This window comes from Berghia stephanieae, chromosome 5, assembly GCF_034508935.2.
Source record: "Berghia stephanieae isolate SIO BIC M18660-M18661 chromosome 5, UCSD_Bste_1.3, whole genome shotgun sequence".
Classification (NCBI taxonomy): domain Eukaryota; kingdom Metazoa; phylum Mollusca; class Gastropoda; order Nudibranchia; family Aeolidiidae; genus Berghia; species Berghia stephanieae.
Genome location: NC_088364.1, coordinates 53558435 through 53582088, shown reverse-complemented (window position 1 = coordinate 53582088; position 23654 = coordinate 53558435). Strand labels below are relative to the sequence as shown.

Here is a 23654-nt window from a genome sequence, read left to right as displayed (position 1 = left end):
TCCATTGATTTTTATGATGGCATCTGTTTTGCATTTGTCAGTATTCATGATTTTGGTCTTCTTTATATTCAGCTTAAGGCCTTTGGTCTCGCTATGTTCCTTTACAGATGTTATTAGATTCAGACGGTACACCTTTGAATAATGTTCGCTTTGATAATTAGATTACATGCAGTCACACCATCAAGATTGCAAGAAAAAACTTCCGGTTCAGAGTTCTGACAATAGACAGAAAAATGGCTGCGAACGTAAGGCAAAAGCTCGGTCAGCTTATAAATTTGTCTCATGCAAGTGGATCTCATAAGGATGTATCAGAAAAGTTAGTGAATGGAGTAGCATTTGACATTCGTTGCCACTAAGCATTTTTCTTGGTCGATTTTTACGGAAATATCGGTTTCTAACACGACGAGATAGCCGGGCGCCGCTGATCTGATGATCGACTGACTGATTGATCTGCGGCGGTCTTCACTTCAACCTCAATTCAACTCTCTCTCTCTCTCTCTCTCTCTCTCTCTCTCTCTCTCTCTCTCTCTCTCTCTCTCTCTCTCTCTCTCTCTCTCTATATATATATATATATATATATATATATATATAATATATTTTTAGACCCACCCCTTGGCATTGGAATTGGACTTGGATTGTCACTACTTTTATTTAGTACTTTTAGTTTTCGTTCTAGACTTTTTACTTAAACTTTAACAGACTTGGACTTGACTAACTTTGTCAGATTGAGAGAAGTTTCTCATCATTGACATTGCATTGGGCTCACTATCATTAGATAGTTCATTGACTTGACATTGTTGACACCCTCTCATTTAGTCATAGGCTTGGGCTTAGGCTTAGGCCACTTCGTCGATGTGAATAGATAGTGAAATTTGCCTTCAATTTACTTAAAAGAGAAATTGCCAAACCCTACCACTATTTCAAAAACTACCAAGCCAACTTTCTTTGCAACTTTTGTTTACCAAAAGTAAAGCTGCTGCTATTCAGACTAGAGTATTCATCCCATAGGGTGGAGAAATTTATCTCAAGTGTCAATTCCAAGGGAAGACCGGAATAACCAAGGCGTCAGCCGCAGTTCAGTACCGCACATTGAGCTAGGGCGAGGTGACTTGCACAAAGCCACACAGCGGCGGGTGATCAAACTCGGCACCTTTTGGGTACGAAGCAAAGACTGTACCGCTGAGTCACACTGCCCTGATGGAAGGCCTCTCAAGAATTTACATAAATTAAATTCTGTTGTCCAATAGAGACCACAATCTCAAACTCCAGGTTATATCATTAGGAAGGACTTTCATGCCTAAAGAGGGGGTTTAAAAAAAAAATATCGGGGGAGCTCCCGAACTCCTCCCCCTTTTTTTATTGGGGGGAATCCGCCCAGACCCCCTCCCTCAACCTTAACTAAAGATACTATAACCTGATGAAACATGTTTGTCATCACTTGCAATATCGACACTAATGGGAAACACAGTAACTAATCAATGACATCGGCTGGAGTCGTAAATTACAACTGACTCAGCAAATTGTTTTTGAAATTAGAAAAATCACACCAATTATAAAAAGGAAACATCCTAAATAGTAATGTTTATTGGTCATTGCAACTTATTGAAAGTCCATAATGGCTAGTATAATAAATGTTATGTGAAACTACGGAAGTCCTCCCTATAATTATTTCTCTTTAAACTCTTAAGTGCAGGCAAATTGATGTTGAAGTTGGTGTAAATGAGGGTATTTATTTTTGAAAAACATTGATCACCATGGAGTGAGTCTTTGGTATAACTCGTCAACTACCCTGGAACTGTTTTTGATTGCATGGTAATTTTAATTAAGTCTTTAATTTGATTGTTTGCAAATTTTTCCATGGCTCTGGTCGACTTCAACTAGTCTTGTCGCTCTTAATTCTCAATCAGATCTGTAATTGTCTCCTGCTTGATAATGATCTGAATGATTTTCAAATATAAAAGATGTCCTCTATATGATGATTGATTATTATTATTATTATATAATTATTATAATTATTATTGCTCCTTTTCCTTTTTTCCTCGGAGCATAAAAGGTGCATAAGACATCTGCATTGAATACTTGGATGAGGTATTTATGTGTGTAAGAAAGAGAGAGAGCGAGATAGAGAGAAGGGGGGAGGGGTTATAATCAAATATGACTATTACACACACTCCTGTAATTTCCTCTTTTACATGTCCAGATACAAGGCTATACTTGATGGTATCCTCAAGACTGGTGGAGATGAATTAGTCCCATCACTACAAGCTTTTATTGAAACTTGTAGGTATCAAATATCTTGGGTCCTCTGTGACAGTAATTATTGAGTTGGATTAATTTGGATAAATTATTCATCTTTCCCAGGTGTTAAAGACATTGAGATCAGATAATTTGACTTTATCCCGTATTTCTGTATTGTTTACCTTTATTTACAAATGCATACAGGAATTTTACACTCTATAGAGGATTATTTAAATTAATGCTGAAACATGTCATAGTTTAGATTTGCATATGTAGATAATTTAGGACATTGATTTAATATGAGCTTATTGTAGAAAATGTAACTCTTGAAAGCGTTATTTTACATCACATTTCTAAATTATCTGGGTCAATATGTGCCCAGAATTCCTCATAGATTCCCTATTATATTTTTCCTGTTTAAGTTATGATTTACAATTTATCTCTTCATCAAGTAGGCATGTTTAATGATTTGAATAGTTTAAAATGGAGAAAATGGAAACCTATCAACTAAAATTGTTTGATAAATCTACCACTCCATGGCATAATACTTGAAATAATTTTTTTAAGCTGGAAAATGTAAATGGACAAATTAGCTGATTCCCAACTATAAGACTCGTTTTGGAATTTTCAGGCTTTTAACTTTTTCCTGGAATTTTTGGTTTCAGAATTTTTTATAATTGATATGTTGGAGTCATTGTAATCTACCAATACAATAAGATATACAATATTTCCGGCCAAAAAAAAGAAAGAATAAAGAATGGTTTTATCACTGAGCACTTAGCTTAAGTTATTATTTAAAAAACGTTTAACTTATTTTGTGATTATTCCTTCTCTTTATATATTATAAATCTGTTCACGTGTTCCCAATGTTTCAGTGGTTAGCGAAGGTGTAAGTCTTGTCATTTCAAGACAGATTCTCACAGACTTCACATCCCACCTGGCCAAAATACCTGACACAGTAGCCAAAGATGTCTGCCATTTTACATTGGAAAAGATGCAAGCCAGAGTTATCACATTTGAGGAACAGGTGAGACAAAGTATTAGATGTGTTAGGTTATTACAAGAGTCTTTTTTTTCTTCTCAATGTTACTCACAAAAAAAGTCAATTTAAAGAATCTTGAACTCTGTTTTAACCTTTATTTTTTCTAAATTTTTACCTGAACAATGGTAAATGATCCAAAACCCGAGAGACTGGCTCAAAATAGTAGCTTGTTCAGCATCTTAAAGTGTTGAAAATGATATTTTTTTTCCTTGTAAATAATCTCTGTTATTTACTCTTATATTTATTTTGGTTTTGAATATATAATTGAAAGAATTTTAATGAATTCCTCTTAATGGGATCCTGTGCTTGTGTCTGAATGTGACTTTAAAGTCATCTCAAACTGAATACATTGATAGCGTGATCTTGCAATCTACATCTGTTACCTATTTAACCCACTCCCCTTTGTCTTACTTTTTCTCATGTTCTTTTAATTGTAAATCTATAAATTTTTTACTCTAACTATAACCTTTTCTTCCCTTTTATTGGTTCTGAAATGACCTAAATGTGCTGCAAAAGCGCTGTAAAACCCTTAAAATCAGTCAATCAAAATACTTATTGACTTTTATTTGTCTTATTCCCAGGTTGCATTGATAAGGCAGCACCTAGCAGATATTTATGAAAGAGAGGAGAACTGGAAGGCTGCTGCTAATGTCTTGGTAGGAATTCCTTTGGAAACAGGACAGAAGTAAGTTGTTTGCTAAAACATCACATCTGATATTGTTTCTGAGTGAAAAAAAGCTCTTTTTTTCATTTTGACTGGACATTTTAGAGCTGGATACAATTGAAGGCATGTATGCAGAAGGAATGTAACTTATCTCTCATTATAGCAATGCTTAAAATGGTTAACAACTAAAGCTTCTTAACCCTCTCCTTACCACCTACAGCAAAATCGTCACATTTCTTACGACACAATATACATTTTTCTTATTCAGATTTATTTTGTACATGACAAACTTTGAAGCATGATCTTTGTTTAATTAATAAGAACATAAAGTTGTTTTAAAGAGAGCTTTTTTGAGTGTAAAATATCAATTTTTCTGCTGGATAAGCCTGCCATTTTGGGAAAAAACTGAAAATCATTGGTAAGGAGAGAGTTAATGTGATGACATTTTGAAAAAAAGGGTAATGATTGATTTGATTCAAAATTACAAAAACCAAAACTGGTAATTATAAAAGAAATGCTGAAAGATAAACAAAATTGATGCAGCGCTATCATCTGAGACACAAAATATATAAGTTCTGAGAGATCTAACCGACATTGGGATACCTTAACTGTATGTCCTTATCAATGGCATATTTTGCAGGCAATTTCATCTCCTACGTGGATGTTTATTTCAGTGCTCCCCCGGTTGTAAAGTTATATTGACATTGTCCGGAAATTGTACAAGCTGCTAATAGACTGTTTGTCTTGTTCAGTTTTGCAATTGTCATCTGAAGACTTTTTTTTTTTAATTGAAGAAAAGGCAAAGCATATATGTTTACTGTTGATAAATAAGCCCTATATATGCAGTGTATTTCAGAATTAAGATTCCCTGTCCCGCTGTACTCACATGATCTTATGAATAACCTTGTATTTGGTATCAAATTAAACTTTGTTCAATTACTTATTCAACTTAAGAACCATCAAGTTTCGCACACTTCTGTATTCAATGTACCCAACGGTCAAAGATGGTGACCAGTGGCTGTTTGCCCAAGGCCATGATTACTTTCCACATTGCCACTTGAATCTGGTCCTTGTCTTCGAATGGTTGACCTTGCAGCATTTCTTTCACCTTAGGAAAGAGTTAGAAGTCACATGGGCAAGATCAGGTGAATAGGGCAGGTGTACCAACAATTCCCACGAGTAGACCTCAAGAAGCACATTCACAACTCTTGACTTGTGAACAGGTGCATTGTCATAAAATGGGTCTTTTTTCTTATTGCTGGTCTCAGTTTGGCTTCAAGTACGAATCTGTAATATTTTCTGTTATCAGTTTGACCAGGTAGGACAGGCCAGTTCAGAATAATGCCTCATGTGTCGAAACAAACGATGTGCATCACTTTCTTCTCTCCTTGTTTTCTGCGAGCCTTCTGTGGTCTTGGTGCATCCAAAATCCCATCTTCTAACTGTTTGAATTGAAGGAGCATTGTGCTCCAGAACTTTACAAAGGTCTCTGTGTATTTTGACACCAGACTTGCCGAGAAGAGTTGAACATTTGATGACAACCCGAACATCGTAACATGAGAAGGTTGCATCAATGTTTTACTCTTCCGTTTTACTTTGCTTACACTTGGACAACGAGCAAAAGTACAACAAGCTTGCCATGTCACAGCTTTATGACACGACAACCAATATACTTGAAATTTGGCATCAAGATTTCTTAGATATAACGTCATAATATTGTCTCAAATATTGGTAGCTCTGGGTTGCTTTTTTAGCAAAGTTTTAGAAGAGGGAAACTTAATTCTGAAACACGCCTTGTAAAAGCATTTTAAATATTTAAAAATTTTTTATTTTGAAGCTAACTTTTTTGTATTTCTTTTTGCTTTTTATCGAATACCACATCTTTGGCCAGTACCTCATAATCGTACCTTCTAATATCATTTATTTTTGTTCTGAACCTCATAAAGACAATATTCATCTGACTACAAGTTGAAAACCTACCTAAAGATTGCCAGATTATTCTTGGAAGATCAAGATGCTAACCAGGCAGATGCCTACATCAACCGGGCTTCCTTACTTCAGGCTGAATCAAAGGAAGAAGGACTACAGATTTTGTATAAGGTTAGTCATCTCATTTACTGTTTTCGATTTAAAAAAAAAATCCTTATCGGCAGACAATATTGTGTAATTGTACCATTTCGTCATGCAAGAAGGACCTAAGTCTTATTCTGAAATACGATTGGGAAATAATCTTTTGTTTTTGGACCTCCCTCCCCAAAGATTTAAGACTTAGATTATTTTAATTGTTTTAAGTCTTACTAGAAAACATGTCTTTCTAAACTAAATAATTTTAAAAGATTGAAATGAATAGGTCTTTTTGTGCGGGAATCTACATGTGATTATGTGAATGTTTTTTTTTTTTTTACTTTAATCATTTCTCTCATTTTCCTTTGTGTCCTGTGTCTATAACCTTTTTATTTAGAGTTGGGCACTATGCAAGTTTATATTAATTATTATTAATACTAATCTTATTGGCTTAAGATAAAGATACACATAAAACAAAATAACAGAATCCCACAGCAGCCAGTCAGAAAATAGATTAGGATATCCTAAGTAAAAGCTAATCTGCCCGAAAGTGTGGATGCTTTAACTATTGAACAAAAATGAATATAAGCTTTTGAACAGCACAAAATACAAGGCAATGAATATTTTAGATTCTAATCTTTCTGTAGCCAAGAACTATAATAATTTTGAATGATAATACAATGTGTACAGACAGTAAGAATTCTACACTCAGATTCTCCTTTGCCTTCGATAACTCATCACCATTTTTCCTCTTCTATTGATTTTCTCACCCATGTATATATGAATGTGTGGTGATTTTGCATTGTTAACTATTTCATATTCATGTTTAATTGGTTAAATCGTTGTGTTCTTAAATGATATCTCATTGAAATTATTTCTGTTCATGGAAAATCTGCTCACAATGTTTTAAGCCAAAATTTTATTTCAAAGCCTTTGCAATATTTAAGGTATGAATTCAAGGCCCTACTTAAAGTATAAGGATTAAGGTAAAAACATAGTAATTCACAGTGAGTCTTTCGTAGAAGTATTTAAATCCTCTTGCTCTTGCTCTTTCCTGTTAATTATATATATATGTTATTATATATTATATTATATATGTTATTTAATTAATTTTTTTTTTTTAATAATGTGACAATTCTTTCTTTTTGAAAGGCATGCTATGCAAGAGTACTAGACTTCAGACGTAAATTCATAGAAGCGGCTCAAAGGTATAATGAACTCTCATACAAAACAGTAGTTTCTGAAGAGGAGCGTCTTACTGCATTGAAGAAAGCTCTCATTTGTACAGTTTTAGCATCAGCAGGTTTGTCTCTCTCTCTCTCTCTCTCTCTCTCTCTCTCTCTCTCTCTCTCTCTCTCTCTCTCTCTCTCTCTCTCTCTCTCTCTCTCTCTCTCTCTCTCTCTCTCTCTCTCTCTCTCTCTCTCTGTCTGTCTCTCGTTGGCATTTTTTATTTTGAAAATATCACTTTTATTTTAAAAATTCCCTATCTACCACAGCAAAGTTTGAATGAATATAATCCAGACAGAACGTAGTTTGTAGATTTATAAGATGCTTGTTTATCATTTACAGTTTCCCTATTATTTTGTCATCAAGCTGATTTAAACGTGAATTCAATGGATTTTTAAAGGAAAGATGATGTTTAGGTGTATGAGCATCAACCAATGATTGTAGAAGAACATTTGGCTATCTATATATATTTTGATTTCCTAGGTCATAAATTTTGTTGCAAGGTCGTAAATTTAGCTTTGAATTTTTGCTGGACACCCTGCATATATAAAAGTAAAGTGTAAAAGAAACCCTAAGTATTACAAAACAGACTTTTGAGATTGCCTGGTGAGTGGAGTAAATATTGTCGACAACTGTATAATCAGTTCTGTCCTAAATCACCTTTACTTAAGTCAGATCTAAGCATTTTTAGCCACCCATTCACAGACATCAATAGGTTATGATGATTAGATAAAGGAGATGACCCCAAGAAGCTGATGTATTGAATTACATCTGTACTCATTGAACACTCTTACTCTTAATACAGGTTGCTTCAATCATGCCTCCCATGATTGAATACATGGCACCCCAAGCGTTTATCTTTCATTTGGCTCTGTGCGAAAAATGATATGGCACACTAAGCCACCAGTGCCATTTCCACAAAAGATTGTAGTTATATTCCTTGAAAACATCATTGTTGAACGAAACTGACCAACTGGTATGCCTTTGACTATGACAAAAGTGACTTTACTCAGGATTAAAATGATACTTGAAAGGAATTCAACAAGAAAAAAGTGAAGAGGGCCAGTGAATCATTACTTTTGGGATAATAATGATTTGATTTAGATGAATCATTATTATGCAGTCTTGTGGTATGACACTTAACAGGTGACAACGTTATCTCTGTCGAAAAAAAATAATTGTAATAGTACATTTCAGACATCATGTCCTACTTGTTAGGTGTTGCTATAGGCTTGGTACCTTCTGTAAATTGCTTTTACCGCATTTATTGGATAAAGGGCTATATAAAAAGCACATGTCAAGCTCATAGCTGAGATTTATCTACGATTCATCAGGTCACTTTCAGAAAGAAAATAAAATACCCAAATAAACGGCAGATCTAGAATGAAGTTTGGGTTGTTTTTTTTGGTTTTTTTTCATTCTTCAGGGTATCAGCGTTCAAAACATGTATACTTGTATGAGTGTACATTAAGTAATCAGAGCACTGTCAATATTTGTTTGGATGATTGAGAGCCTGAACTTTAGAGAACTGTTTTGTTGGTTAAATGTTCATTTCTTGATGAATCTCTTTGCATTAATGAATTTTGGGCTTCTCTTATAGTCAGTCAGCATCCTGAAACTTGTAAAATTTTATCTGCTTTTTGTGTTTGTTTTGCATTCAAACTTGTTCGTTGCAGAGCAGTATAGCTATCATTTTAATTTCAGGTCAGCAAAGGTCCAGAATGCTAGCCACTTTATTTAAGGATGAGAGGTGCCAACAGTTACCAGCCTACAGTATATTGGAGAAAATGTAAGGGATGTTAGATGAAATAATATAGTTCTACACATTTTGGCAAGATAAGGAGAGACACGTCATAAAATTAGTATTTTTGAAAATATGAAAGTGAGGAATTAGGGAGCAGGCACTGGTGTAAGATAAATATCTGAATAAAGTACGTATCTGTATGAAACAGTGTCAGACAAAGCAAGCAAGAAGAATACAAGGAAAAATCCATCCCAAAAAGTCAAGTCTCCATCGTCTGGGGATCAAAGCTCAGACCTGGTAATGAGGAGGTCTGTGAGTCGAAGAATGATTTTTTTTGGGATGGTTTTTTTTTTCTTGTATTTTTTTTTCTTGCTTTGTCTAGCACTGTTTCAAACACACTTTTTCAGATCTTTAGTCTAGTATATTTTGTTGATATGAACCAAATACTGAAACTGTGACCCACAGGCTCAGTCTGGTATTGTGTTGAAGTGAGGTAGATGCGGAAAAAATGATTTTGTTTGGAAATGATTGTAAATTAGAAATTCAACCTTTTGCAGTCATAAGTCAAAATTTCCTGATATACTGTGTTGGCAAATGAGAATTTGTATGATGTTCTTACTGGCGGATCCATTTTGTCTTGGCGATTGAGTTGAAACTTCATCATCATCACTATTACAACCAGCACAACAACAACAACAACATCATCATCATCATCACCACCACCATCATCACTACGACTTCCACCACCACCACCACCACATCATCTTCACTAGCATCACAACTATTATCACCACAATACCATTGTCATAATCACCGCCCACTACTTTTACCACCTCCACTGTTACCACCACTTCATCACTACTGAGTTTGCGCGACAGGGCGCCAACGGGTCCCGTTAGAGATAGACGACGATTGGGATTGTTTGGAAGCTTTAACCCTTTGCCCACTAGTCATTATGACATCCGAAATGCTATCGCCTTCTACATCTACGCCAGAATAGAAATAGAGGGTGGAGCCTACCATGATATAACATTTTATGGATCCCTAATTTCATCATATCAGTTCTGTCCACTGACAGGTGGGTGGATATCGCTTTCAAGAACTTATGTCCTTATATGAAATCCTGAGTTTTTGACCAATCAACGGATTGCTCTTTTGATAGCTCGCTTGTCAACATGAGTCAGCTCAGCCCTTGATTTATGTAAAGGCATCACAGGCGGTATATGTTGTGTAACTTCAAAGACCACGGTTGACCGAAAGTGATGAATGGAAGCCCTACTGTGGCGTGGAGAACGAGGTCTTGTATGTATAGTTACGTCATATCTCAACGCTCGTGAATTCTTAGTACGGCTGGACTCACAATCAAAACTCGAAATCTGTGTTTTAAACTCTTGAATCAATCGAATTACATCAGTGCGTTCGTCTCATTGAGAAATGAAAAACGATATATAAATCAAGAACATCGACCGGAAAATAAGGAAATTATCATAAAATTATAAAATTTGAGAAAGCTATTTTCAAAATCAAATATATTACAAAAAAGGTTATTTCTCGACCGATTTTTATGAGACAAAGACAATTTTTCTCCACTTTTCAAGCTGATTCCAACAATGAGGTTTTCAAATTTATCGCGATAATATTATTTGTCATTATTTTTTTAATACCCAATTGACTGCTCAGGAAATGAATACGTAATCCTTGGCGGCTAGCGAGTAGGTGTTAAATTTTGCTTACCCTTTCCCACGCAGACGCACGCACACACACACACACACACACACACAGAGACTGAACACACAATGTATGTCTTTCACTTCTGGCCAAAGTTGCCTTATTACAACTTAGACTCGAATGATAACAGCGAGTAGGGTGTCAGATTAAACTTCAGTTTTAAAGGTCTAATTCAATTCACACCGTAATAAATCATAATAATGATCATTCTTGATATATTAGAGCATTAAAATATTTAATTCACATTACTATAAATATATTTTAAATATATGTATTTTGTAATTATTTTAGCGACGATACGAACCCCTTTTAATCGTCGAGCCGAACGATAGGATGCTAGACGACGATAAGTGTGTGTGTGTGTGTGTGTGTGTGTGTGTGTGTGTGTGTGTGTGTGTGTGTGTGTGTGTGTGTGTGTGTGTGTGTGTGCGCGTCTACGTGGGAAAGGGTAAGCAAAATTTAACACCTACTCGCTAGCCGCCAAGGATTACGTATTCATTTCCTGAGCAGTCAATTGGGTATTAAAAAAAAATAATGACAAATAATCTTATCGCGATAAATTTGAAAACCTCATTATTGGAATCAGCTTGAAAAGTGGAGAAAAATTGTCTTTGTCTCATAAAAATCGGTCTAGAAATAACCTTTTTTGTAATAGATTTGATTTTGAAAACAGCTTTCTCAAATTTTATAATTTTATGATAATTTCCTTGTTTTCCCGGTCGATGTTCTTGATTTATATATCGTTTTTCATTTCTCAATGAGACGAACGCACTGATGTAACTCGATTGATTCAAGAGTTTAAAATACATATTTCGTGTTTTGATTGTGAGTCCAGCCGTACTAAGAATTCACGAGCGTTGAGATATGACGTAACTATACATACAAGACCTCGTTCTCCACGCCACAGTAGGTCTTCCATTCATCGCTTTCGGTCAACCGTGGTCTTTGAAGTTACACAACATATACCGCCTGTGATGCCTGTACATAAATCAAGGGTTGAGCTGACTCCTTTTGACAAGCGAGCTATCAAAAGAGCAATCGTTGATTGGTCAAAAACTCAGAATTTCATATAAGGACACAAGTTCTGGAAAGCGATATCCACCCACCTGTCAGTGGACAGAACTGATATGACGAAATTAGGACTCCATAAAATGTTACTCCATAAAATGTTATATCATGGTAGGCTCCACCCTCTATTTCTGTTCTGGCGTAGATGTAGAAGGCGATAGCATTTCGGATGTCATAATGACTAGTGGGCAAAGGGTTAAAGCTTCCAAACAATCCCAATCGTCGTCTATCTCTAATCGGCCCCGTTAGAGCCCCGATGCGCAATCTGTCTATTATCGTCATTGTCACCATTATTACCGTCATTTCACTATCAAATCTGTCAATAACTCTACTACTGCTGCAACTAAATTAACCATCTACAACACTCGTATGATTGAGTGAATTTGCTGGATTATTGCAGGGTTTTTTGTTTTTCTTTGGTGTATTTCTGGTACTCACCTTGTTCAGGTGAAGTGGCTTGTATGATTGAGTGAATTTGCTGGATTATTGCAGGGTTTTTTGTTTTTCTTTGGGTATTTCTGGTACTCACCTTGTTCAGGTGAAGTGGCTTGTATGATTGAGTGAATTTGCTGGATTATTGCAGGGTTTTTTGTTTTTCTTTGGAGTATTTCTGGTACTCACCTTGTTCAGGTGAAGTGGCTTGTATGATTGAGTGAATTTGCTGGATTATTGCAGGGTTTTTTGTTTTTCTTGGTGTATTTCTGGTACTCACCTTGTTCAGGTGAAGTGGCTTGTATGATTGAGTGAATTTGCTGGATATTGCAGGGTTTTTTGTTTCTTGTGATTCGTACTCCCTTGTTCAGTGAAGTGCCATTTGCAGCTTGAGAAACTTGATTCAGTGTCCTCGATTAAGCACATTCAATTTTATTCAAGTCTCTCATATTAAAAAAAACTACAGACTTAATTTCAGCATCTAATTCACCCCCTACGTAACACCCTTTTGAGGCAATGGGTCACAGATGTAATATTATATGCTATAATTATTTATAAATGATATTAATTAATTTAAGAAAAGTATATAACGAAACATTAGTCAAAGTGATACTAAGCTGCTAGAATCTTTGATCTGTAAATAGTAATAAACAACAATGTATAAAACAGCTTCAAAAAAGAACAAAATACCAAGCAACTGAACTTTTTGGGGTCAAAACCCTTCTTCAGCCAACAGAACAAAAAAAAACCCCCAAAAAACACCATAAATACATTACTTTAAAAAAACAGTCTATCTACAGTTTGGTATTTTGTTCTTTTTTGAAGTTGTTCTATTCATTATTGTTAATTACTTTTTACAAAACAATTCAAGAAATGCAAGTCAAATTCATTTCTTTGCCAAATCCTAAAATTGCTCTTAATGCTGATGTGTAGGAAGTGATAATATAATGTGTAAAGTAAGATAGGATATGGGGGGGGGGGGGGGGGGGGGGGGGGGCAAGAATATATTTTTTAAAATGTGCAATGTACATTGTGTGTTGAATGTAACTTTCCTGGCTTTAGCTGAAAATCTGACTGTTTGGCCTGTTTCAGTAACTTCTGACTGGAGAAAAATTTTCCTGAAAGGCTATCCAGACATGATTTAATCTCTTGTTTAGGCAAGAATATATTTTTTTAAATGTGCAGTTAGTGTACATTGTGAATGGGATGTAACTGTCCCGGCTTTAGCTGATAACCTGACTGTTTGACCTAAAACTTCGTTCTGGAGTAAAATATTCCTGAAAGTCTATCCAGTAATTGGTTCTGGCCCCAGACTCTGAAAAAATTGGCTGTTTCCCATTTTGTTTATTGCTCGTCAAAGGGCTGGAATCATCCCGATTTTTATATTCAAATTTAAGGGTCAAGATAATACTTACTAAAAAGTAATAGAATTAAATTACTCTCAAGTTTAAAAAAAAAATGTGGCACGTTGATCTGAGAGATTTTCACAATATTGTATTATCAATAGGTGGCTTCCCTTGTTTTTTTTAATGTTTAATTAAAAATAAAATTTATTACCTATCAAGCATTACTTCTAATAAGGATAGTAATTAAAAAAAAAGAATTCAGCTGAAGAAGGCTGATATTTTTATACTTATATTTTTTTCTATTGTTTATGTGGCGTTGCATTATATCCTTTTTTGTTCAGATTTTTATGACATCAAATATAATTATGCATAATAAAACATGATCAAAATATTTCCACAGGTATTTAGATAGAATAATCAGAAGTACTGATCTTGCTGATTTCGCAGCTTTGTTGTTGCCTCATCAAAAAGCAATCACATCAGATGGTAAGAAAAACAGTTATTTTACCATTGTATACAATTCAGTTATCAATGATAAATGTACTGCAAGAAAAATGTGTCATTATAATGTAAACTGATTTTTGAACAAAAAAAGAAGAAATAATGTCCCAATATCACCTATCCAGATTGTAGAGATTTTGGGATCAGGACGTAATAAAATATAATTTTTATGTATACTGATATAAAATTCTAAGCATAAAAAAAGATGTGAACTTAGATGTGATCATGAATATATAATAACTCCAGTAGAACCCCCCCCCCCCCCCCAATGGATTTCTTATCAATTAATAACCATACGAGAGCAACTTTTTAAATTGTTTTTTTGTTTTTTTTTTCCCCTTTTTTTGTGTGTGTCCTTCTTGATTTTGTCCATATTTAAACCTTAGTTATTTTGATTTTTTATAAAGGACAAACAGGAAACACCAATTTTGATCTGTGACTTAGTCGACACCTAGTTTATTATTTTATTTTCCGCAGTTTGGATTGAGAAATGGATTTTAAAACTTATTTTGGAATTTTACTGTGCGAATGACTGAAATGAAAGCATGTTGCCTCTAAACAGTAATATATTACTTTCCCCTTTGAATTCTCCCTTTAAGGGTCTACCATACTGAACAGAGCTGTCACAGAACACAATCTCTTGTCAGCCAGTAAACTCTACAACAATATTTCATTTGGTGAACTTGGCTCTCTTTTAGAAATTTCACCCAATAAGGTGAGTATATATGTATATATATATATATATATATTTTTTTTTTTTTTTCTCTCCTGAAGTTAGTTGAAAAATATTTTTAGCATCGGATTTTGTTATCATCATCATCATCATCATCATCATCATCATCATCATCATCATCATCACCATCATCATCATCATTATTGTTATCGTGATACCTTTTCTTTTGTACTTTAATTGTAATTCTAGTTCTAGAACTATTAACTATACCATTTTCTTCCTTTTTACTGGCCCTGATATGACCTTAACGTGTTGCAAGTGCCGTAAAAACCCTTAAAAACAAAACAAAAACATAACAAACATATCCCTCTCAACTTTTGGTCTTCTATTGGAGTCCTCTTCTAATTGAGCCCTCATGCTAAAATTATGTTCTTCAGGGATTTTTTTAAACATGCACATATGGACATATATCATACAAGAGATATATATATATGACGTGTCCAGCACACTTTTGGAAATTTCATCGAAATTCATTCGTCCTTTCAGTCCTCCTTCATTTCGATGAAATTTCCAAAAGTGTGCTGGACCACTCCTTCGTCGCTTCGCTCCTCAGTCGTTCACGTCATATATATATATCTCTACCCCTTTATATATTGTATGAATTTTTAAAATATTTAAACTTACTTACTTACTCAAGTAGGGTACTACAGGGAGTAAGAAAGTAAAAAAATAAAAATATAAAAAAAAAAAGTAGTGAAGCGGTGATAAAGTCTTCAGGAGGTAAAGAGGTAAAGAGGTAAAGAGGTACAGTTCCGAAAAACTTAAGTGTATGTTTGAGGTTAGTAAAAAAAAATATTTATTAAAAATGTTTATTATAAAATGAGTGATCAGAAGTTTAAAGAGTTAATATTTCATAAGATTGTTGAAACTAGTAGTATAGATGTTATATTAAAATCTATTGATATAAAAGAATATCCAGTTAAAATAGTTCTATCTATAAAGTGTTTATTTAATAGACCTACTGACAATCTAGCAACAGAAAGATATTATAATCATCCTTCAACTATTATTAAAACAAAGAATAATAAATCTTCTTACTATAGACAAGTTAGAAAAGAATTTGATAGATGGTTAAGTGAAGTTCAATTAGCAGGAAGTGGTTTTGTATTTAAAAAGATATTAAACGGAATAATAAAAATTCATAAAACTAAAGTATTAAATGGTTCTAGTTATATACCTTTAAAGTTTAAATCTTCATCAATAATAAATATTAAAAACAGTGATAATAAATGTTTTCTATATTGCCTACTAGCCAAGTTATATCCTGCAGATAGAAATCCTCAAAGGATAAGTAAATATATGGACTATATAGATAAAATAAATATGAATGGAATAGAATATCCAGTATCCATCTCTGATATTCCTAAAGTAGAAAAACAAAATAAATCCTTATCTATTAATGTATTTGGATTAAACGATATATCCAGAAAAGCTTCTATCTATCCTATACATATTTCAAATTATAAGAAAAGAGAAGAAGTAATAGATTTATTATATATTGAAAATCATTATATACTAATAAAAGATTTAAATAAATATATGTTTGATTCTAGAAATAGTAATTCTAAAATAGTAGGATTGTTTAGTTTCTTTTTAATTATTTCTTCATTATTATATAACTCAACATCATTTCTATCTCTAACGTTTTCCATTGTCTTACCAAAGAAGGAATTATTTGAATTCTTAAATAGATCTTTTTCAAAATCTGTTTTAGCTTTCTTTCTATTTTCAGTATTAAAATCTATATATGGTTTTAACCATGCTTCCTCTTCAAATGATATAATCCTATAAACCTTTTTAACTTTTAATCCTAAGGAAATATACTTTTTAAGGATTCTATGATGAACTATATATTTCTTTTTATCTTTAAGGGTTAACATTAATTTACTTTCTCCTAAAGGTTTATCTCCTAATAACTTTAATTGATAATCAGATAACATTTCTTTAGTTGGAGTAATATGTTCTGGAGCTAGAGGATATCTTTTGGTTTTATCTTTATTTAAATATTCTAAGTCACACTCTATAATACATCCTCTCCCTTTAGGAATCTTCTTATAATAGTTTAAATCTTCTTCCCATTGAAAATCACAGAATGGTAATGGTTGACTCATAGCATATCCATATAAGTTATTAGCATCAAGATATAATAGTTTTTCTAATTCAACATATCTTCTTCCTAATACTCCTGAGAATCCTCCTCTTATTCCGTTTTCAAATAGATGAAACATTTCTTTATCTTTTAAATTTTCTAATTTAACTTTAGTATATTTTAAACCACATTGCCAAGTTAATCCTGGATTGGTATAAGTATAGCATGGATCTATTTGATGATTAGTTAAATTAAAAGTTCTATACTGCTCGAAGGCATCGGCTAATAATAACACATCTGTCTTTAGATATAAGTTATGATAATCTAATAGGGTTTTGCATTCATAATAATTCCATACTTCTATAGCTTTATTATATTCTTCTATTGTTATATCACTTCTTTTTAAAGTAGAATACCATGGAGAAACTCTTTTATAGTTATACCACTTTAAAATATATTTATACATAAAATTCTTTTTATCAATATTATATAATTTCTTATCTTGTTGAATAGATCTTTTTTTAATAAAAGGTGGTAATTCTTCTTCTTTTAGTCTTTCAATTGAATCAATATATTCATATGGATAGATCCCTTTTGTTTTTAATAAATCAGTTTTATATTTTGTTTCAGTTATTCCTTCTTCTTCATTATAAAACATCATAGAATCTAAGATAGGAAACTCTTTTAAAGAATTAACTATTCCATCTAAACTACTACCTAAGAATTTATAAGAATCTAAGAATCTAAGTTTTAATTTAGAATTACCAAAATCTATAGATATATATTTCTCTGCTGTTTTGGCTAAAACTTTTACTTTATAATATTTATTTTGATATTTCATTAATTCTGTTATTAGTATATGAAAATCATAATTAGATCCATTATGGAATAATACAGGAATTAGTTTATTAGTTTTACCTTCTCTAGAATTGCAACCGACACAGCTAGCTCCTCTATATTTTTTAGATAAATGATTATGCTCTCTAACTTTTCATCTTTACTTTTAAATTTATTAGAGCAGATATAGCAACGTTTAGCCTTTTGAAACTCTTCTTCTTCTACTTCTGTTAATTTCGGTTTAGATTTTCTTTTATGGATATCTTCTATTTGTTTATATATAAGCATTAAATATTTCATATATTCTTCTATAGCTTTATCTCCTGTATAAGTTATATATTCAGATTCGAGTATATCAGGATAAAGTGAATGAAGATACAAACCAAAACTATTTATTTCTTGTTTTGCTATTTTATTTTTATCTTTAAATTGTTTATTAGTTGATTCAAAATCAGAGTAGATAACGAATGGGATTTTAATTTTAAAATGATAATTCTTAAATTCAGTAGAATCTTCTAAAGACATTATCTCTCTAGCTGGAGTATTCTTTTCACATGTTTCTAAGTGATTATCTAAAGCTTTATCGTTTCTATGAAGTGATAGACATCTTCGGCATACTATTTTAGAATTACTATTTCTAGAATCAAACATATATTTATTTAAATCTTTTATTAGTATATAATGATTTTCAATATATAATAAATCTATTACTTCTTCTCTTTTCTTATAATTTGAAATATGTATAGGATAGATAGAAGCTTTTCTGGATATATCGTTTAATCCAAATACATTAATAGATAAGGATTTATTTTGTTTTTCTACTTTAGGAATATCAGAGATGGATACTGGATATTCTATTCCATTCATATTTATTTTATCTATATAGTCCATATATTTACTTATCCTTTGAGGATTTCTATCTGCAGGATATAACTTGGCTAGTAGGCAATATAGAAAACATTTATTATCACTGTTTTTAATATTTATTATTGATGAAGATTTAAACTTTAAAGGTATATAACTAGAACCATTTAATACTTTAGTTTTATGAATTTTTATTATTCCGTTTAATATCTTTTTAAATACAAAACCACTTCCTGCTAATTGAACTTCACTTAACCATCTATCAAATTCTTTTCTAACTTGTCTATAGTAAGAAGATTTATTATTCTTTGTTTTAATAATAGTTGAAGGATGATTATAATATCTTTCTGTTGCTAGATTGTCAGTAGGTCTATTAAATAAACACTTTATAGATAGAACTATTTTAACTGGATATTCTTTTATATCAATAGATTTTAATATAACATCTATACTACTAGTTTCAACAATCTTATGAAATATTAACTCTTTAAACTTCTGATCACTCATTTTATAATAAACATTTTTAATAAATATTTTTTTTTACTAACCTCAAACATACACTTAAGTTTTTCGGAACTGTACCTCTTTACCTCTTTACCTCTTTACCTCCTGAAGACTTTATCACCGCTTCACTACTTTTTTTTTTATATTTTTTTTATTTTTACTTTCTTACTCCCTGAGGTACCCTACTTGAGTAAGTAAGTAAGTTTAAATATTTTAAAAATTCATACAATATATAAAGGGGTAGAGATATATATATATGACGTGAACGACTGAGGAGCGAAGCGACGAAGGAGTGGTCCAGCACACTTTTGGAAATTTCATCGAAATGAAGGAGGACTGAAAGGACGAATGAATTTCGATGAAATTTCCAAAAGTGTGCTGGACACGTCATATATATATATCTCTCATGCACATACCATTCTCAAGATATGGAAGGTAGTCTGGTCATTAACAAAGACTATGTATTTGTAGTATGTGGACGTGACATAGGTTGTATTAGAAAATAATTTGTCACAGTCAATCAGAATTTTAAAAATATTTTGATAAATAAATCAGTGCAGCATTTTATGAATAAGACTCTTTTGTCACTTCTTTACTTTAATTAATCGAAATGGTGGATGATAATTCTATGACATAAATGATTTTTTATAAAAATCAATTTTTTCTCTCTACATTTCTAGGTTACATTAGAAAAAATATGAAAAAGATAATTATCTCCTTAATGCTTAACCCTGTGAGCTTTTTCTTTTTTTTTTCGTCTCTCCCAACAGTATTAACATCATCATCAACAAGCTATTTAAGATATAATATGTCTATCTATAATTGCCTTGTCTTCACCTATAAACCAACTATGTATTTTCTTTTCTTTTTCTTTTCAAAACAGGCAGAAAAAATTGCATCACAGATGATAACTGAGGGAAGGATGAATGGTTACATCGATCAAATTGATTCTATTGTACATTTTGAAGGTCAGAGAAAAGTTTTGGATTTTTAGATTTAAACCCCCCCCCCCCCCCCCAGACAATTGTCATTTATGTATGCAGTTTTTATCAGGCTATGATTTGATATGGCCATTTGTAAATTGGCCCAGACCTACCAACCCTCCCATATAGCCTAAGAAATTTCCAGATGAAGATTCCTTGCTGACATTAATCTAAAATATATTAGTATTTTTAAAATTTTGAGCTGACATATTAATCAGATGTAAAAAATTATGACCAACTTATTTTCTATTTGTCAATTTATGCCCAGAATGCATTATTTTGCACTTGATTATCATAGTCTTCGGTTGGTCTAATTCAAGCTATATTTCTCTTTCATTATGACATAATGATTATTGATTCCCGCGTATGCAAAATTTAGAATGAATATCAGCAGTAAATTTAAATATGGCCAGGGATATTTTTAAGCCTGGAATATGAGTGATTGTAATTAATTCTAAGTCATTCTTTTAAAAATGTTTGTTCATGACATGATTTTTTTTTTCTCCTTCTCTTTTTTAGCTCGTGAAACTTTACCTACTTGGGACCGTCAAATACAGAGCTTATGTTTTCAAGTTAACAACATTATTGAGAAAATCTCATCCGCTGAACCCGAATGGTGTAATAGAGCAATGGAGCAGTATTCAGAATGAAGTCACGACTGTTATTGTTTGTTCAATGAAGTGAAGATTGCTTATTGATACCTGAGTCCAAAATATAGAGATGCGAAACTTCTCAATTGGGTATTAATACCAAACAATGCATATCTGTCAAGCTATGTTAAGTCGGTAAACATCCTTTCTCTCATAATATTTATATGTAAAAAAAATAAAATTTGGCACAGGTTTTGGCAACTTTCTATGTTCAATTGGGTGATTTCTTCCCACTAAATTCTCTCAGACTATAAGCTTTTTGTGTATTTGTTTATTTGATATAGTGGGCAGAAATGATGTTTATTTTATCTAAACACATACCATCAATACTCAAATGCTGTGTTTACTGACTTGACATTGAAAATCCACATACAGAAGGAGTCTCGATATTATCACTATAGCATGGGTGCAAGAGTGCCGGCTACAGCCGGCCTGCCGGCCAATTGGATTACTGAAAAAACGTCGCCGGCTTTTTGCGATTTGGATTTGATTGTTTTTTTTTTTGTTTTTTTTTTGTTTTTTTTTGTATAGGTCCCAACAATCGGGTCGGGTATGTCCATATGATTAAGCGAATCACGATGCTACGGTGACCCGGAAGTGATAGTTATATTATTAAATTTGAACCGTGAATCTTGCAGGTTTTTTCAGATTATATGTCTGGTCATAAGTAGACTTGCAGGCTTTTTGAGGTCCAGTTGCTTGCACCCATGCTATAGTCTCGGTTGATACTTTGTTGTTGTAATAACTTATAGCAGTAAAATTCATTTCTATTACTGAAATAGAATCACAATTAAAAATAGTTTTTTCCCCTATTTTTGACAAGATCAGTGGTGCATTTAGATTAGTTTGTCAGGTGCTGCTCAATATTGGCAATCTAGGCTTTATGTTGTGGGGTCTTTAGACCGACCATAGTCAGTGGGGAGGTCACTTTTGTTGGGTCTATTATCCTCCAATATCTGTTTTCCTTTTCCAAGTTGCTTTCTGTCTTTGTCGTGGAATATTACTTGCATTTGTCCAGGCCCTGGCCAGAGTCCTTGGCTGAGAGGGAAGCAGTCAAATGCATAGATCAGCTTTGGGAGATGATATTTTTTCTTCCTCGTAAATCATCTCTCTTTTTGATATAGCATACACTGTTTATTTGTTTGAATATACTATTTTGTAACTACTCAAGTGTAAACCTCTCGGTGGGATCCTGTGCTTGTGTTGTTACAGGACTTTTAGGCGATCTCAAACTAAAGCACATTGATAGTTTGCTCTTGGAATCTACTTCTGTTTCCTATTTGAGCCAGTACCCTTTGTCTTTCTTTTCCTTTCAAAGCGTTAGCAAGCAATTGCTATTGTCTGTTTCACGTTATTAATCCGGATAAATTCCGGGCCTTATACTTTTAAAAGACTACTTTTACAATAGACTTTTACTGGGCATCCAGTAATGTATGATGCTTTATTTTTTTTAAAAAATGACAGCCCTTCATATTTTATGTCTTGTTTTGTACATTTGCCACCAATACTAGTTTCGTCATGTTTTATGAACTGTCAGCAATGGAAATTTGGGTGGAGTGTTTCTAACTCCCAGAAGGGCTGTGTAGGTCAAGTTCTAGCTGTCTTTTCTAATTTCTCCTCCCCTTGTCTCCATTTCCCTCTTCCATGTGACTGTCTGTTCTTATCCTAGAATGAAATTACTGGGTCTTGCTCCAGCCAAGGTTTGGATCTTTCATTATTGCGAAGGAAATAAATAGGAGTAGGATGATATTTTTTCCTCTTGTAAATCATATTTCTACTTCTTTTTCCCGTTTGAATCATTTCCTTTTGTATCGCTTTTTATGTTGTGTTTTTAAGTGCAGACAAATTATATATCTATAATCATTTGACTTTCCTTTCACCTTTCTTTTACTAGCACTGAGAAGACCTGTGTCAAAAGGGCTGTAATTATCTTTTTAAAAATTAATTAAAAAAGCAAAAACTCAAATAAATTGAAAATTAATACATTCATTTGGATAACTGAAGTGAATGAATGCGAATATCTGTGTTATAAGTGTATGATGATTGGCCTGCTGTCATTTTTTGATAAACTTGTCAAAAAGCTGTATTTATGGAGTTTTTCATGGCCGTGTCATTTGATAAATAAATTTCATAAAATGTTCTAATATAGGTTTCCTTCCAAATAGTTTTGTCTTTATTGTTTTAAAAATAATTTGATATGTACTTTAAAAATTTCGTTTCAAAATGAAAATCAATTTTGTGAGTTATTCAAAGGGTAAAAATTAAATATAAGTTACTGATGTTTTATATATATATATATATATATATATATATATATATATATATATATATATATATATATATATATATATATTCTAGTGTCACAAAGTGCGCACGTAAACCGTATGCTTATGTAGCGCAGTTTGCAACCTTGTTTATGTGTGCTATATTCAAGCTACGACACCGATCAATAACCAAACACAATACGTTGATAAAGGTTTTGAAGCTAAATGAAGATATATTTTATTACAATATAACAAAGATATTATGAGATATAAAGATGAAATGATAGATGTAATAAGTATGAAATCAAATGGATGGATGACAAATTGATGGGATGGTGTGATGATGAATATGATATGAAAGCGATATGAAAATATATAATTAAATCAATTAATTATGAATACTTTACCAAACCGCTACCACATCAGACAATCTCACAGATAGGTTGCAACCATCACAGTCATACAGGCAACTAATAATTAACTAACTAAACACAATCCAGACGTGTAGAAGAAAGCCAAAAGAGTGTCCTTGATATTCAACAAAAACTGTAAGGTTGTTCTAATATTGTTAATTTGTCTCTTCTTGAAATTGTTCTGATTTCACAGTATTCATAAACAGATCAATTGTTTCTCAATGTTCTGATATTAAAATAAGCAAATGGTTCTTCACAGGTAA

General features: G+C 32.6%; 1 protein-coding gene across 1 annotated transcript; it reads left to right on the top strand.

The window, feature by feature from the left end:
* The first annotated feature begins 210 nt into the window (after positions 1-210).
* Positions 211-22858, top strand: LOC144973192 (COP9 signalosome complex subunit 4-like). The gene is made up of 11 exons (XM_078915337.1): positions 211-316; positions 2201-2280; positions 3114-3265; positions 3862-3965; positions 5891-6044; positions 7161-7311; positions 8940-9024; positions 13954-14039; positions 14654-14769; positions 19965-20049; positions 20584-22858. Exons 1-11 carry the CDS (start codon positions 234-236, stop codon positions 20712-20714), a joined length of 1227 nt encoding a protein of 408 aa, XP_078771463.1. The 5' UTR covers positions 211-233; the 3' UTR covers positions 20715-22858.
* Positions 22859-23654: the final 796 nt, after the last annotated feature.